Source organism: Protomyctophum bolini (genome assembly GCF_963924005.1).
Source record: "Protomyctophum bolini genome assembly, chromosome: 18".
In the NCBI taxonomy this organism is placed as follows: Eukaryota; Metazoa; Chordata; class Actinopteri; order Myctophiformes; family Myctophidae; genus Protomyctophum; species Protomyctophum bolini.
The window spans coordinates 1,488,134-1,504,275 of record NC_137879.1 but is presented as its reverse complement, the minus strand read 5'-3'; the positions used below and the strand labels follow the sequence as shown (position 1 = coordinate 1,504,275).

General features: G+C 46.6%; 2 protein-coding genes across 11 annotated transcripts in view; both read left to right on the top strand.

Annotated features, from left to right (window-relative positions):
• LOC308333367 (vacuolar protein-sorting-associated protein 25) overlaps positions 1-16,142 on the top strand; it is a 208,638-nt gene that overhangs the window by 15,497 nt on the left and 176,999 nt on the right. Inside the window, exons 6-7 of one of the 7 annotated variants that reach the window (XR_013965794.1) lie at positions 542-1,255; positions 1,297-2,664. Coding sequence is in view for 2 of the 7 variants with exons in the window: in XM_080789735.1 (XP_080645861.1) it covers positions 542-654 (113 nt within the window). In the remaining 5 variants the exon portion in view is untranslated. Of the gene's footprint in view, positions 1-541; positions 2,665-16,142 lie in introns of those variants that run through there. The other 6 variants (XR_013965795.1, XR_013965796.1, XR_013965797.1 and 3 more) reach the window with 6 other exon arrangements.
• Positions 11,373-16,142, top strand: part of wnk4a (WNK lysine deficient protein kinase 4a) — a 114,774-nt gene continuing 110,004 nt past the window's right edge. For all 4 annotated transcript variants that reach the window (XR_013965813.1, XM_080789921.1, XM_080789920.1 and 1 more), the window contains exons 1-2: positions 11,373-11,933; positions 12,293-12,649. Coding sequence is in view for 3 of the 4 variants with exons in the window: in XM_080789921.1 (XP_080646047.1) it covers positions 11,430-11,933; positions 12,293-12,649 (861 nt within the window). In the remaining variant the exon portion in view is untranslated. The remainder of the gene's footprint in view (positions 11,934-12,292; positions 12,650-16,142) is intronic.

Here is a 16,142-nt window from a genome sequence, read left to right as displayed (position 1 = left end):
AGTGCGTGCACTCAGCACACCCGGTGCGCAGCGCACTGGATTTTCGAACGACAACGCACTGAGTGCACTGAATAAACGAACGACAAGAGAGCACACCAGTGCGTTCAGGGCGCATTTCCGAACGCGCCCTATATAGCACTGGGATATTGTAGTTCCAGACTCTATATAGCACTGGGAAGTGTAGTTCCAGACTCTATATAGCACTGGGAAGTGTAGTTCCAGACTCTATATAGCACTGGGAAGTGTAGTTCCAGACTCTATATAGCACTGGGATATTGTGGAATAGTTGTCTGCCTACGTGGGGCTAAGTAATAACTTAATAACTTAATTTCCCCTCATTAACGTTTAGAGTGTATCTGGTATTATTTCCACTGACGCACGTCGCATGCATGCGTGCATGCGTGCGCGCATGCACGCATGCACGCACGCATGAACGCGCTCACGCACGCACGCACGCATGCACGCGCTCACGCATGCACGCACGCACGCACGCACGCGCTCACGCACACCAATGACGTCCTATAATGTTCTCTCTGTCCAGAATTCCACGGTCTGGAGGAGTGGATGCTGCTGCGCTCGCTGCAGGCCTTGGAGGCCGAAGGCAAAGCAGAGCTGATCACCATGGAGGACGGGAAGGGGGTGAAGTTCTTCTGACCGGGCCCAGGGACCACGCTCCCATCCTGGGAGGAGAGGTTCTGTCAGCTCACAGGAACCACGCTCCCATCCTATGGGAGAGGTTCTGTCAGCTCACAGGAACCACGCTCCCATCCTGGGAGGAGAGGTTCTGTCGGCCTACAGGAACCACGCTCCCATCCTATGGGAGAGGTTCTCTTAGCTTACAGGAACCACGCTCCCATCCTGTGAGAGGTTCTGTTCAGTCCCTCTAGTTCTCAGCCCAGCTCAGGCCTCCAACGATAACCCCCCCAAAAGAAATAGCCGATCTACAACCTTCTACAGCGTGTGGCGTCTCAAACCCGCAGACACGTTGTGAGCTTGTAGATCGGCTTAAACGGGCGTTCGGTGTCGCGCAACGACTTCCCACGACGACTATAGGCTTTAGGAAGGTTGCCTTTTTTTTCTTCTTCTTTTGTTTCACTCCAGTTCAAAGGCTGTTGTTCTCGGGGGGGAAAGGAACCGACTAGGTTGTGTTTGGGGAAGTCGCTACGCGGCGCCTCGGCTTGTAAAGGTGTCACTAAAGAGGTTAACCTGTTGCTTCTCTGTGGCCAATGAAAGTCTGTCCGGGGAGTGGGTAGGAGTTCTCTGTGGCCAATGAAAGTCTGTCCGGGGAGTGGGTAGGAGTTCTCTGTGGCCAATGAAAGTCTAGTATCCGGGGAGTGGGAGGAGTTCTCTGTGGCCAATGAAAGTCTAGTATCCGGGGAGTGGGAGGAGTTCTCTGTGGCCAATGAAAGTCCAGTATCCGGGGAGTGGGTAGGAGTTCTCTGCTATTCTGTCTCAACGTTTGCGGGGGTTCAATTACTGTCTCTCCTCCGCCTGCTGTAACTTTTCTGTCTTTCTTTACTGTATATAAATAATATGTATAATATGACTTATTTTTACTTCTGTCCCCCCCCCCCCCCCCCCTTCCCCCTCCATTCCAGTCTGTAACCCACCACCCAGACACACAAGAGCTCATAAGAGCTACAATACAGATATTTACAAGGTGCTGTAGACTAGAGAGTGCAATCAGCAGAATCCCGGACGAATCCCCACACGCCCTTCAGGGGTAGCCTACAAGGAACGGCGTCTTCGCCATATCTTGGCGGCTGTACCGATAGTGGACGGAGATCGCACGGAGTTTCGCACGCCGTTTTGTGGCTGCTTTTCTTTTGGCCGTTTCTCCAAGTTGTTGGAAAAGCCTCTTGCGACCAAACTGTGTACGTGTCCTCCTATAGGCTGCCCAGGATAAACACCAGTAGATTGGACCCCTTTATTACGTTATGCTTTAGCTATTGAAAAACAGCAGACCTACAAGCTCATAGGGCGCGCTACGAGCTTGTAGATCTGCTATTTTTGAAAAATGCGCCACAAATCTTTGAATATAACTATATTCTTTCAGAGCTAACGTTTTTTTTTTTTTTGACGTCAGGCCTAAATGGGTTAATGACTGCATGGTCATAAAAGCTTCCTCCAAGCTAGAACCATGGCCCTCCCACTGCGTGTGTGTGTGTGTGTGTGTGTGTGTGTGTGTGTGTGTGTGCGCGCGCGACCATGGCCCTCACACTGCGTGCGTGTGTGCGTGTGTGTGCGACCATGGCCCTCACACTGCGTGTGCGTGCGTGCATGCGTGCGTGCGTGTGTGTGTGTGTGCGACCATGGCCCTCACACTGCGTGCGTGTGTGTGTGCGTGTGCGTGTGTGTGACCATGGCCCTCACACTCCACTGTCTCCGTCGGTTTCCAAACTCTTTTATTCCGACTGTAGGACAAACAAATAAATAAGACTCGTTTTCTAACTTGTTCTTCAGTCGTTCTTTTACCTCCTTGAACACACAGTCCCCGTTCTACCGATGTCGTTTTAAGCATTATGTTACACTTTAGCTATTGAAAAATAGCAGATCTACAAGCTCATAGTATGTGCTCGGTGCCGTGCTATGAGCTTGCAGATCTGCTATTTTTTGAAAAATCTTGAAAATGTGGCGCAAAATCTTTTGAGTGTATATTCCTGTCAGAGCGATCGTTTTTAACTCTCATCTTTGCTTCTGGGTGTGTGTGTGTGTGTGTGTGTGTGGGGGGGGGGGGGTTGGGCCTGGAAGAACCTATTTTCAGAGGGGGGTCGCGGACCAAATACAGATCAGTTTTGGGGTCCACTGAATATAGAAACATGAGGTATTTCAGAAAACTTGTCAGGATTTAGAAGACTTATTTTATTTCGACGTCAGGCCTTTAATGGGTTAATGTCCTCAACCAAAACGTCCTCCTTCTGAGATCTTTTTTATTTTCATTTTCAAAACAAGCGCAAGTCTCCCCAAATAACTACTGTATATAAATGGATTCATGTCGACTTATTGAACGAGTGATTGAAGGAAGGATTTCTAACACATACTTTTGTTTGCAACACCGCCCCCTGCTGTTGAACATGTCTAAGTGCAACAACCCTGGGTGACATCGGGGGGAGCAACAGATGGTTGATTGTCATTAAGAAGAGAAGCTACTTAACAATAATATGTCCGTACATTAGGCCGTGGTGGAGCTAGAAGACTGTGTTGGCACCATTATGTTCTTACATTACTTAAATGACTGAATGTCAAGTCTCCAGTTGTTCATCAGAATAGGTATGACACCCATTTACTTTGACACTAGTTTAGACAGTTTTTGGTTTAGACTAGTCATTGGTTAGACTAGTCAACCTAACCTTAACCATATGTCTAACCAATGACTAGTCTAAACTAAGTATGCACCCCGGGAGCAGTGTTGGGGAGTATTAAGCTACATGTAGCTGAGCTACGTAGCTTAGCTACATTTTGCTGTAGCTTGTGGTATTTTAGCTACATTCATATTCGTGTACCTCGTCAAGTAGCTCAGCTACTTTTTGGGTCATTATTTGTAGCTTAGCTACTCAAGTTACAAGCTACAATTGTGGGTCTCCCAGAGGGGAGCAGGGGTCTCCCAGAGGGGAGGAGGGGTCTCCCAGAGGGGAGCAGGGTGGGAGGGGTCTCCCAGAGGGGAGCAGGGTGAGGAGGGGTCTCCCAGAGGGGAGCAGGGTGGGAGGGGTCTCCCAGAGGGGAGCAGGGTGGGAGGAGGGGTCTCCCAGAGGGGAGCAGGGTGGGAGGGGTCTCCCAGAGGGGAGCAGGGGGAGGAGGGGTCTCCCAGATGGGAGTAGGGTGGGAGGAGGGGTCTCCCAGAGGGGAGCAGGGTGGGAGGGGTCTCCCAGAGGGGAGCAGGGGTCTCCCAGAGGGGAGGAGGGGTCTCCCGCATGTACATTCTCAATTTAACGCTGAAAAATAAAAAGTAGCTGAGCTACTTTTCCTATGTAGCTGTAGCTTTACAAGCTACATTTCTCCAGGGGTAGCTATGTAGCTTGATCAAGCTACTGCCATGGTGAGCTACTTGTAGCTTTACAAGCTACGCTTTCAAAGTAACTTCCCCAACACTGCCCGGGAGGGGTAAACACATACAGAACTAGTCCTGACTGCCCAGACACAATGAGAGGAGGACAGTAATATGACCATAAACACATTACAGAACTAGTTCTGACCCCACAGACACAATGAGTGGACAGTAATATGACCATAAACACATAACAGAACTAGTTCTGACCCCACAGACACAATGAGTGGACAGTAATATGACCATAAACACATAACAGAACTAGTTCTGACCCCACAGACACAATGAGTGGACAGTAATATGACCATAAACACATAACAGAACTAGTTCTGACCCCACAGACACAATGAGTGGACAGTAATATGACCATAAACACATAACAGAACTATAGTTCTGACCCCACAGACACAATGAGTGGACAGTAATATGACCATAAACACATAACAGAACTAGTTCTGACCCCACAGACACAAGGAGTGGACAGTATACTCGTTTTGTGTGTCCGGGCATCAGAGGGCTGAGATTCCATGATATGTAGTGTCTTTGTGTCACCAGCAGAGGGCGGTGACACCATAACGATTACAAATCATAATATATTATAATATATTGAACCACTTTATTAAATAATAACCCGTATGTTTTTACAACTTCACATGGTTTGATGCGAGAAACGGCTTTTGCATTATCGACTCACGTTTAAATACTTTTTGATTGATTGATTTATTAACAGTTTGCAGAATTACAGTACATTTCAAGCACAACTCAATGCAAAAAGACTGTCAACTGAGAGTGGACGACACCATAAACTTAAGCATTACACTTGTTTACAACAGGGTCCACCTTGTTCAATTCATCAAAAACATTTAGAGACGTATGAATATATATACACTTCTATATAGCCAAAGAACAGAACATAGGAATTCATCATAAACACATGATGAAAGAGTAACGTCATTTAGTCATTTGGTTAAACTTTTTTTGTTTGTTGTCACAATAAAACAAACGTGGAACAAAGAAGCCACCTGTTTAAGACACAATGACCTGTAGAAGGACTGAGTCTTAACGGTTCAGTCAGCCAGCCAGTCAGTCAGCCAGCCAGCCAGTCAGTCAGTCAGTCAGTCAGCCAGCCAGTCAGTCAGTCAGCCAGCCAGCCAGTCAGTCAGCCAGCCAGCCAGTCAGTCAGTCAGTCAGCCAGCCAGTCAGTCAGCCAGCCAGCCAGCCAGTCAGTCAGTCAGTCAGCCAGCCAGCCAGTCAGTCAGTCAGCCAGCCAGCCAGCCAGTCAGTCAGTCAGCCAGCCAGCCAGTCAGTCAGTCAGCCAGCCCAGTCTGCAGACCCCCATTTAATGGCATTTATATGTCTGTAACCCCCAGTTTAATATTGAAAAAACGGTTCCATTTGTACAGTTACAGACCCATAAGGGGTCCATTTGGTTCCTAACTATCATTTAGCTGGGGACCCCCTGGAACTCCCTCAAGGACCCCTGGGGGTCCATTTGGTTCCATTTGTATCATGTGTATTTATAAAGGGTCGTCCGTATAACTGCATTTTGTCCGTGGCGAGACTTGGCCTCATTGGTGGGTAAATTTAATGCTAGATTTAATTTTATTTATATGACATAATGGTCTTATTTTCATCATAAGACCCATGATTACTGAATCAAGTCAGTCAAGTCTCCAGGTTTGACACCTGTTTACTACCTGTGATTGATTGATTTAAATATGTATTAACGGTTTGCAGAATTACAGTACATTTCAAACACAACTGAGTCCAACTTTGAGTGGACGACGCCATAAAGCGACGCCATGTAACTTGCTGTAGTGTTGTAGATTCACATTTACGTATTGAAACACACCGGACACAGGGCTGCCTTGTAGTCTTTACTCGTTCGGTACACTGAATCAAATCACCCTCACATTGCATGTATCACCACCACTTAATCACATACGACCCACCTGTCTCTAACATCCTGGTACTCGATCTATGCAATACAAGTGTCTGGACACTACACTTGCACAATGAGTATAGTCTTCTATAACCTGTTTTATTTAGAATGGCAACATGATGGCATTTCAATCCCGGGATTTAATTGTATATTATCCTATTGAGTTAATTATAACTATACACATGCCTAATTATAACATGCTGTTTCTGAAATAGAGTCTTGATACTTTTTTTTTTTTTTTTTACTTTTTGTTTTACTTAATTAAGTAAAACATGCGATTATAGTCGGCTATACTTTAGTTATTTTACGGCTGAGACACTCACCAACCATAAACATAGGGGTGTGTGTGTGTGTGTGTGTGTGTGTGTGTGTGTGTGTGTGTGTGCGTGTGCACGCACGCACGGGGGAGGGGCGGAGTCGTGAGCTCTCAGGAGGCGCACGACACACACACACACACACACACACTGATCCCCTCTAGACTAGAGACTCCTATCCAGTCCGCATATGCATGCATGCTGTCTGCTGTGTCTAGTAGTAGTATAGCCTCGGTCCCTGCCCGGCATGTAGCCTCGGTCGGTCCCAGGATAGCCTCGGTCGCTCCCTAGCTGCCTGACGATCGTTGTATATGTATTTGGTTAAAATGGGTGGGTATAGGCTGTATGTATGAGTTACTGTGTAAGTAAAGTATAAGCTCCGCTGGCTGCAGGTTGTTATGGAGGAGAGGATCCGCCGTGCGTGGTGCAAACACACACGGAGACGACAACTTTAACTCCACCAGAAGGAGGAGGAGGAGGAGGAGGAGGAAGAGGGGACGATGCCACTGTGGAGCATGTTTTGTTGTTTAATAAACCGCGCTGGGATAAATACCGTGTCGTTCTGACGCGCGGAGTGAGTCAACAAGTAAGTGCTTTACTTTACTAGCTTTGCATTATGCCTTATAGCTGTATGGTTTTGTCCGTGAGTGGAGACATGCACCCTACTATAGGCTATAGCCTACATGCATGTATTTATTTACACTGCTGGGGGGGGAAGAAATATGACCTGTTGAATCCACACACAGAACCGTTTTTCCCCTTCGGAGCCGGATCACTATAGGTTTTAAACTCTGACAGCGTTAACTCATGATGGAATTAACCGGAGGTTTTTAAACTCTGACAGCGTCAACACACTGTAACGCTGGTCAGATCGGCCACTCAGAGTAACATTAATAATAGGCTACCCGTTGATAAACACGACTGTATTTATCAGTATGGTTTAGTCACGGTCGCTTTTCCCCTCCTATAAAAAAGTTCCCCTCTTTATTTCTAGTACACGTACGGTCTCCTTTATTATAACCGTGTATAATTATGATTATTTATTGATTTATTTGCATATGGATGCTTGTATTTGTATAATTATGTTTGTATTTCAATGTTTTTGTTTAATTGACAATGGATCGGACCCCAGCTGATGTAAACAAGTCTTTAATGATCGTAGCAGATTCTGTGTTGACCTTGATCACTGACTTTGATTGACATGCATTTAGCCATTCTGCAAGCTGTTAATATTGATTGATTGATTGAAATGTTTATTTCAGAATGGGTACATTTCATTGCATTTCACAGTGTGTAGAATGGGTGCATTTCATTATATTTCACAGTATGTAGAATGGGTACATTTCATTATATTTCACAGTATGTAGAATGGGTACATTTAATTGTATTTCACAGTATGTAGAATGGGTACATTTCATTATATTTCACAGTATGTAGAATGGGTGCATTTCATTGTATTTCACAGTATGTAGAATGGGTGCATTTCATTATATTTCACAGTATGTAGAATGGGTACATTTAATTGTATTTCACAGTGTGTAGAATGGGTACATTTCATTGTATTTCACAGTATGTAGAATGGGTGCATTTCATTATATTTCACAGTATGTAGAATGGGTACATTTCATTATATTTCACATAATGTAGAATGGGTACATTTCATTATATTTCACAGTATGTAGAATGGGTACATTTCATTATATTTCACAGTATGTAGAATGGGTACATTTCATTATATTTCACAGTATGTAGAATGGGTACATTTCATTATATTTCACAGTATGTAGAATGGGTACATTTCATTATATTTCACAGTATGTAGAATGGGTACATTTCATTATATTTCACAGTATGTAGAATGGGTACATTTCATTATATTTCACAGTATGTAGAATGGGTACATTTCATTATATTTGTAGGAGACATTTATACTTCATTGTGTGTTGACTAGTGAGATGCACCCTAGGAGACATTTATACTGCATTGTGTGTTGACTAGTGAGATGCACCCTAGGAGACATTTATACTTCATTGTGTGTTGACTAGTGAGATGCACCCTAGGAGACATTTATACTTCATTGTGTGTTGGCTAGTGAGATGCACCCTAGGAGACATTTATACTGCATTGTGTGTTGACTAGTGAGATGCACCCTAGGAGACATTTATACTTCATTGTGTGTTGACTAGTGAGATGCACCCTAGGAGACATTTATACTTCATTGTGTGTTGACTAGTGAGATGCACCCTAGGAGACATTTATACTGCATTGTGTGTTGACTAGTGAGATGCACCCTAGGAGACATTTATACTGCATTGTGTGTTGGCTAGTGAGATGCACCCTAGGAGACATTTATACTTCATTGTGTGTTGACTATAGTGAGACGCACCCTAGGAGACATTTATACTTCATTGTGTGTTGACTAGTGAGATGCACCCTAGGAGACATTTATACTTCATTGTGTGTTGACTAGTGAGATGCACCCTAGGAGACATTTATACTTCATTGTGTGTTGACTAGTGAGATGCACCCTAGGAGACATTTATACTGCATTGTGTGTTGGCTAGTGAGACGCACCCTAGGAGATATTTATACTTCATTGTGTGTTGGCTAGTGAGATGCACCCTAGGAGACATTTATACTTCATTGTGTGTTGGATATATACAAGCTCACATCGCATCGAGGATGCAACTGTTGTGAGTGTAGAGGTCTGCGTGCAAGCTCACGAGCTTGTAGGACTGACACAGAAACATAGCTTTTCAGAAAACTGTCAGGATGTAGAAGAACATTTTTATAGAATCTGATCTCAGGTCAGAATGGGTTTAAACAACTAGTCGACTAGTCAAGTAAAAATGCAGTGAAATGACTAGAAGTGACTCATGTGCTAAATGTGGGTCCGTCGGTGTGTCTAACGGCGTGTGCGTCCTCAGGGGGCAGCGCTGGCCGAACGGTTTGCGGAGCGGTCTTGATATCGGAAGGTCGCTATAGTTCGTATATCCCCGGACCGGCATGTTAAAATTACCACCGCTGAAGTGCCCTTTGAGCAAGGCATTGAACCTCTACCATGAAATGTTGTATGAGCAGGGCCTGGCTGTAAACAAGTTCTTGAGCTTAGTCCAGTTACCCTGCAGGGTAAACATAGTACCTTTCCTTTCCTTAGTCCAGTTACCCTGGGTAAACATAGTACCTTTCCTTTCCTTAGTCCAGTTACCCTGGGTAAACATAGTAGTACCTTTCCTTTCCTTAGTCCAGTTACCCTGGGTAAACATAGTACCTTTCCTTTCCTTAGTCCAGTTACCCTGGGTAAACATGGTACCTTCCCTTTCCTTAGTCCAGTTACCCTGGGTAAACATAGTACCTTTCCTTTCCTTAGTCCAGTTACCCTGGGTAAACATAGTACCTTTCCTTTCCTTAGTCCAGTCACCCTGGGTAAACATGGTACCTTTCCTTTCCTTAGTCCAGTTACCCTGGGTAAACATAGTACCTTTCCTTTCCTTAGTCCAGTCACCCTGGGTAAACATAGTACCTTTCCTTTCCTTAGTCCAGTTACCCTGGGTAAACATAGTACCTTTCCTTAGTCCAGTCACCCTGGGTAAACATAGTACCTTTCCTTTCCTTAGTCCAGTTACCCTGGGTAAACATAGTACCTTTCCTTTCCTTAGTCCAGTTACCCTGGGTAAACATAGTACCTTTCCTTTCCTTAGTCCAGTTACCCTGGGTAAACATGGTACCTTCCCTTTCCTTAGTCCAGTTACCCTGGGTAAACATAGTACCTTTCCTTTCCTTAGTCCAGTTACCCTGGGTAAACATAGTACCTTTCCTTTCCTTAGTCCAGTCACCCTGGGTAAACATGGTACCTTTCCTTTCCTTAGTCCAGTTACCCTGGGTAAACATAGTACCTTTCCTTTCCTTAGTCCAGTCACCCTGGGTAAACATAGTACCTTTCCTTTCCTTAGTCCAGTTACCCTGGGTAAACATAGTACCTTTCCTTAGTCCAGTCACCCTGGGTAAACATAGTACCTTTCCTTTCCTTAGTCCAGTTACCCTGGGTAAACATAGTACCTTTCCTTTCCTTAGTCCAGTTACCCTGGGTAAACATAGTACCTTTCCTTTCCTTAGTCCAGTCACCCTGGGTAAACATAGTACCTTTCCTTTCCTTAGTCCAGTTACCCTGGGTAAACATAGTACCTTTCCTTTCCTTAGTCCAGTTACCCTGGGTAAACATGGTACCTTCCCTTTCCTTAGTCCAGTTACCCTGGGTAAACATAGTACCTTTCCTTTCCTTAGTCCAGTTACCCTGGGTAAACATGGTACCTTTCCTTTCCTTAGTCCAGTTACCCTGGGTAAACATAGTACCTTTCCTGTCCTTAGTCCAGTTACCCTGGGTAAACATGGTACCTTTCCTTTCCTTAGTCCAGTCACCCTGGGTAAACATAGTACCTTTCCTTTCCTTAGTCCAGTTACCCTGGGTAAACATAGTACCTTTCCTGTCCTTAGTCCAGTTACCCTGGGTAAACATGGTACCTTTCCTTTCCTTAGTCCAGTCACCCTGGGTAAACATAGTACCTTTCCTTTCCTTAGTCCAGTTACCCTGGGTAAACATAGTACCTTTCCTTTCCTTAGTCCAGTTACCCTGGGTAAACATAGTACCTTTCCTTTCCTTAGTCCAGTTACCCTGGGTAAACATAGTACCTTTCCTTTCTTTCCTTTCCCTTCAGGCTCACCAATAAAGAAACCTCCCCCGTAGAAAACGACGACCACAAACAATCAACAAACCGCCACCATGTCCCAGGCCGAGGTGGAGATCCCGGGAGTTCACAGCGGGTTCCCCAAGACGACGACGACCACCACGGACCTGTCCGGGCCCGAGGAGGAGGAGGAGGAGGAGGAGGAGGAAGAGGAGGAAGAGGAGGAGGAGGACGGTCTGACCCCTCCTCCTCCCCTCCCCCCCCCTCCTCACCACCACCACCCCCACCCCTGCATCCCCGCCATGCTCCGCATGAGGACGGCATCGGGGGGAGGAGGGGGGGCGTCCCCCGGGGGTCTGGGGGGAGGAGCAGCAGCGGGAGGAGCATTAGGGGGATATCCGCTGAGCGCGCGGCGGAACTCGTACGGTCTGCATAAGATCACCATGGACATGGAAGTCCTTTGTCTGTCCAAGACGTTGTCCTGGTCGGCCGAGAGCATCCTGACCCTGTGTGAGTCCAGACGGGACGAGGAGGAGGAGGAGGAGGAGGAGGAGGAGGAATGCGAGGAGGAGGAGGAGGAGGTGTTGACGGCAGTCTCGGAGCCGTTGTCGTCTCCTCTGCTCCTCCTCTCCTCCCGTCCTCCCAGCATGGACATCGTCGACTCCTCCTCCTCCTCCGGCTCCAACAACACGCCTCCTCCTCCCCCCCTCCCCCTCCCCCTCCTCCCCTCCCCCTCCTCCTCCTGCAGCAGCCAGGGGGGAGGGTCCTCCTCCGGAGGGGGGGGAGGGGACGCCGCGACGACGAGCTGGGGGGAGGGGCCTCCGTCGTCGTCCTCGTCGTCCTCTGGAGGAGGGGCTGGAGGAGGAGTCGGAGAAGGAGGAGGTGTTGACGGCAGTCTCGGAGCCGCTGGGGCGACCTCGTCGTCTGTACTGGCGCCCGGCGCACAGGTAGGGCTGTCGTTTACAAATTACAAATTGCACGGGAAAGATAGACAAAAATAACTTAAATATACAAACAAAATCACAAGACACATTTCATAATCATATTTCCCCCAAAAATGACAACATGGTTGAAATAGCAGATCTACAAGCTTCGTGACACGTTGTTAGCCATCTCTTCACCCATTCTGGGTGGGAACCCCTTTTGGTGTTTTAAGCATTATGTTATATGCTTTAGCTGTTGAAAAATAGCAGATCTACAAGCTCGGTGAGCTTGTAGATCTGCTATTTTCTTTGAAAAAATATATATAGAAACGAGGTATTTCAGAGAAGACACATTTCTAAAGCGGGTGAAACCATTACGACAGGTCTACGGCGCGCACCAGGACCACTCGCCCGCAGGGGGCGCCGGCAGCTCGGACTCGGAGAACGACCTCAAGCAGCGGCAGAAGGAGCTGTCCCCCTCCCCCTCCCCCTCCCCCCACCACCGGACCCCCAGAGGAGGAGGAGGAGGAGGAGGGGGCGGGGCCGGGGGGCCCCGGACCCCCTCCCGCTGGGAGAAGGAGAAGCAGGAGAAGGAGGACGTGGAGACGCGGGCCGTGGCCACCTCGCCCGACGGGCGCTACCTCAAGTTCAACATCGAGATCGGCCGGGGGTCCTTCAAGACGGTCTACAAGGGCCTGGACACCGAGACCACCGTGGAGGTGGCCTGGTGCGAGCTGCAGGTACGCACGCACTCACACACACACACACGCACGCACGCACACACGCACGCACACACACACACACACACACACGCACGCACGCATGTACGCACGCACGCGTGGTGATCCTCAGTCGAGCCCTCCATCGTTGCTTCTGGTCATCCATACCTTCCGGTCATCCATACCTTCCGGTCAGCTCGTTGGTGCTTTGCGCTCCTGCGTCTTTCTTGAGTATACATCCACGTTATGTTAGTGTGGGACGTGCTGGTGACCGCTGCCCGTGTGGGTTGGGTCCCACAGAACCAGTGTGTGCTGGCTGGGATCTCTGGGTGTCTGTGACAGTGTCCTAGTGCTAGTCTCATTCTCCTGGTGTCTGTGACAGTGTCCTAGTGCTAGTCTCATTCTCCTGGTGTCTGTGACAGTGTCCTGCTATAGTCTCATTCTCCTGGTGTCTGTGGCAGTGTCCTGCTATAGTCTCATTCTCCTGGTGTCTGTGTCAGTGTCCTGCTATAGTCTCATTCTCCTGGTGTCTGTGACAGTGTCCTGCTATAGTCTCATTCTCCTGGTGTCTGTGACAGTGTCCTGCTATAGTCTCATTCTCCTGGTGTCTGTGACAGTGTGTCCTGCTATAGTCTCATTCTCCTGGTGTCTGTGACAGTGTCCTAGTGCTAGTCTCATTCTCCTGGTGTCTGTGACAGTGTCCTGCTATAGTCTCATTCTCCTGGTGTCTGTGACAGTGTCCTGCTATAGTCTCATTCTCCTGGTGTCTGTGACAGTGTCCTGCTATAGTCTTCATTCTCCTGGTGTCTGTGACAGTGTGTCCTGCTATAGTCTCATTCTCCTGGTGTCTGTGACAGTGTGTCCTGCTATAGTCTCATTCTCCTGGTGTCTGTGACAGTGTGTCCTGCTATAGTCTCATTCTCCTGGTGTCTGTGACAGTGTCCTGCTATAGTCTCATTCTCCTGGCTCACCCTTTGGGCGTTCCATCATACAGATTTGTGTTGGTAACATGTGTGCTCTTTCTGTTGTTGAGCGATGTACGCAGCTTTCTGGTGTAGAACCTGTCTAGAGACTTCTGCAGGGTTGTCTTCAGGGTCCAGCATTCACCGCCAATACAGGAGAACAGACTCTACCGTTGCATATGAGAAGGGATATGTAGTTTTCTATAGAACTACAGGTGTGTGCAGTAGGGATATGTAGCTTAGTAGGCATATGTAGTTTAGTAGGGATATGTAGTTTAGTAGGGATATGTCGTTTTCTATAGAACTACAGGTGTGTGCAGTAGGGATATGTAGCTTAGTAGGGATATGTAGTTTTCTATAGCTCTTAATTCTTAATTATGATTATTGCGACAGTAATTATGATTATCGGCTGCAGCTCAGCCTGACATCATGCCAGGTGTTACTGTAAAGGTTCATCACAGGTAGCTTTACATTAATAACAGTAACACTGATAACAGTGTGTTTGTCAGATCACTGTAGCGCAGACATTAACCCATTCTGACCGGGCACCCGTTTTGGTGTTTAGCATCATGTTATGCTTTAGCTATTGAAAAATAGCAGATCTACAAGCTCATAGCGCGCCACCGAGTGGCGCGCTATGAGCTTGTAGGTCTGCTATTTTTTGAAAAATCGAAGAACGACTGACATTTTTAGAATCTGATCTCAGGTCAGAATGGGTTCATCAGACCAGTGTGTCCAGTGGAAACCTGGTATGAATCTGATCTCAGGTCAGAATGGGTTCATCAGACCAGTGTGTGTCCAGTGGAAACCTGGTATGAATCTGATCTCAGGTCAGAATGGGTTAATAACAGTGTGTGTGTGTGTGTGTGTGTGTGTGTGTGTGTGTGTGTGTGTGTGTGTGTGTGTGCGCGTGAAAACGGCAGATCTTCGCAGCACGTCTTATTATGACAAAGTGTCGTGAGCTTTATGTAGATTAGCTATTTTTCATCCAATGAGAGTGCCAGGTCAAAACAAAACGGTTTTTATTGTGGCATCATTCATTGTGTTGTTCTGGGCCACGCCCCCAGAGGTCGGGTTGATCTGGGCCTCCTACTACTACTGTGTGTGTGTGTGTGTGTGTGTGTGTGTGTGTGTGTGTGAGAGAGAGAGATCTGGAGAGGACACAGATGTCATGGTATCTACCGTGTTGTGACAATGCTATCTGGTACAGACACACAAACACACACACACACACACACACACACAAACACACACACACACACACACACACGTCACACGGGGCGAGAAGGAATTCCATACAGGCGTTGAAGGCCAAGGCCAACTTGGAAAAGCGCTAGACATCAAAGGGGGCTTCAGCCCTTGCCCTTTTACCCCTAAATAGCTGATCTACAAGCTCTCAACACGTCACAGTGTAAATAATATTTGATGTTATTATCAGTTATTATCAGTGTAGCATCGCTCAGAGGTCAAGTGGAGGTCGTGCCACTTTGCTGATTATCAACATCATCGGCCCCTGCCCCCCCCCCCCCCCACCACCAGGCAGAAGGGCCCCTGCCCACCCCCCCCCCCCCACCACCATAACGATAAAATATGTGACACACACAGAAAGGATTGACTTTCTTGATGTAACAATCTTCAAGGGCCCAAACTTTAACACAAATGGGAAACTAGACTTAAAAGTATTCTTTAAAGAAACAGACACTCACGCCCTATTACACAAAACGTCATTCCACCCGACACACTCCTACACAGGAATAGTCAAATCACAACTACTAAGATTCCATAGGATTTGCACGCAAAGAAGTGATTTCAAAATAGCTTGTAAAACTCTATTTAATGCCCTCAGACTAAGAGGATACACTAGGACCTTCCTCCGGAAAGCCCAAAAAACCTTCTTAGAAATAAAAGTGCGAGATACAGGCCCCAAATTGGCCCTGATAACCAGTTATTCAACACAGAGCACACTAGCCAACAACAGAATAAAAAGGAATTTTGAGAACCGAACAGACGATCTTCTAAAAGATTATAAAATTATATCGGCCTACAGAAAAAATAAAAACCTTAAAGATTATCTAGTACACAGCAAGCTAAAAGAAATCAACACACCAGCACGCCAGGGACCAGAATACTTCAAACCCAAACAATTAGTAAAAAATAGAACCACAAAACGCGTCTTGGAGATTAAACAACAAATAACAGCCAGAACCAGCAACTGCATTTATTTAATCACATGTGAAAAATGTGGTTTACAATATGTCGGAGAGACAGGTAAAACAATAGGTACTAGGCTGGGACGACACAGATACAATATTAACAATGCCAAAAAGACAACCACAAGATTGGTGCAACATTTTATGGCGCGCGGCATTGGAGCTCTAAAATGCGCTGGACTTCAACACAATCCTAACTGGACAGTAGGACAAAGACGTTTTAATGAAAAACAGTGGATTAAGAACCTCAACACGGATTTTCCTCGAGGCTTAAACATGCCTAAAATTAGATCTTGAACACTAAAAAACTTAAACTCAGGATTAAACTGGAGAAATCTAAAA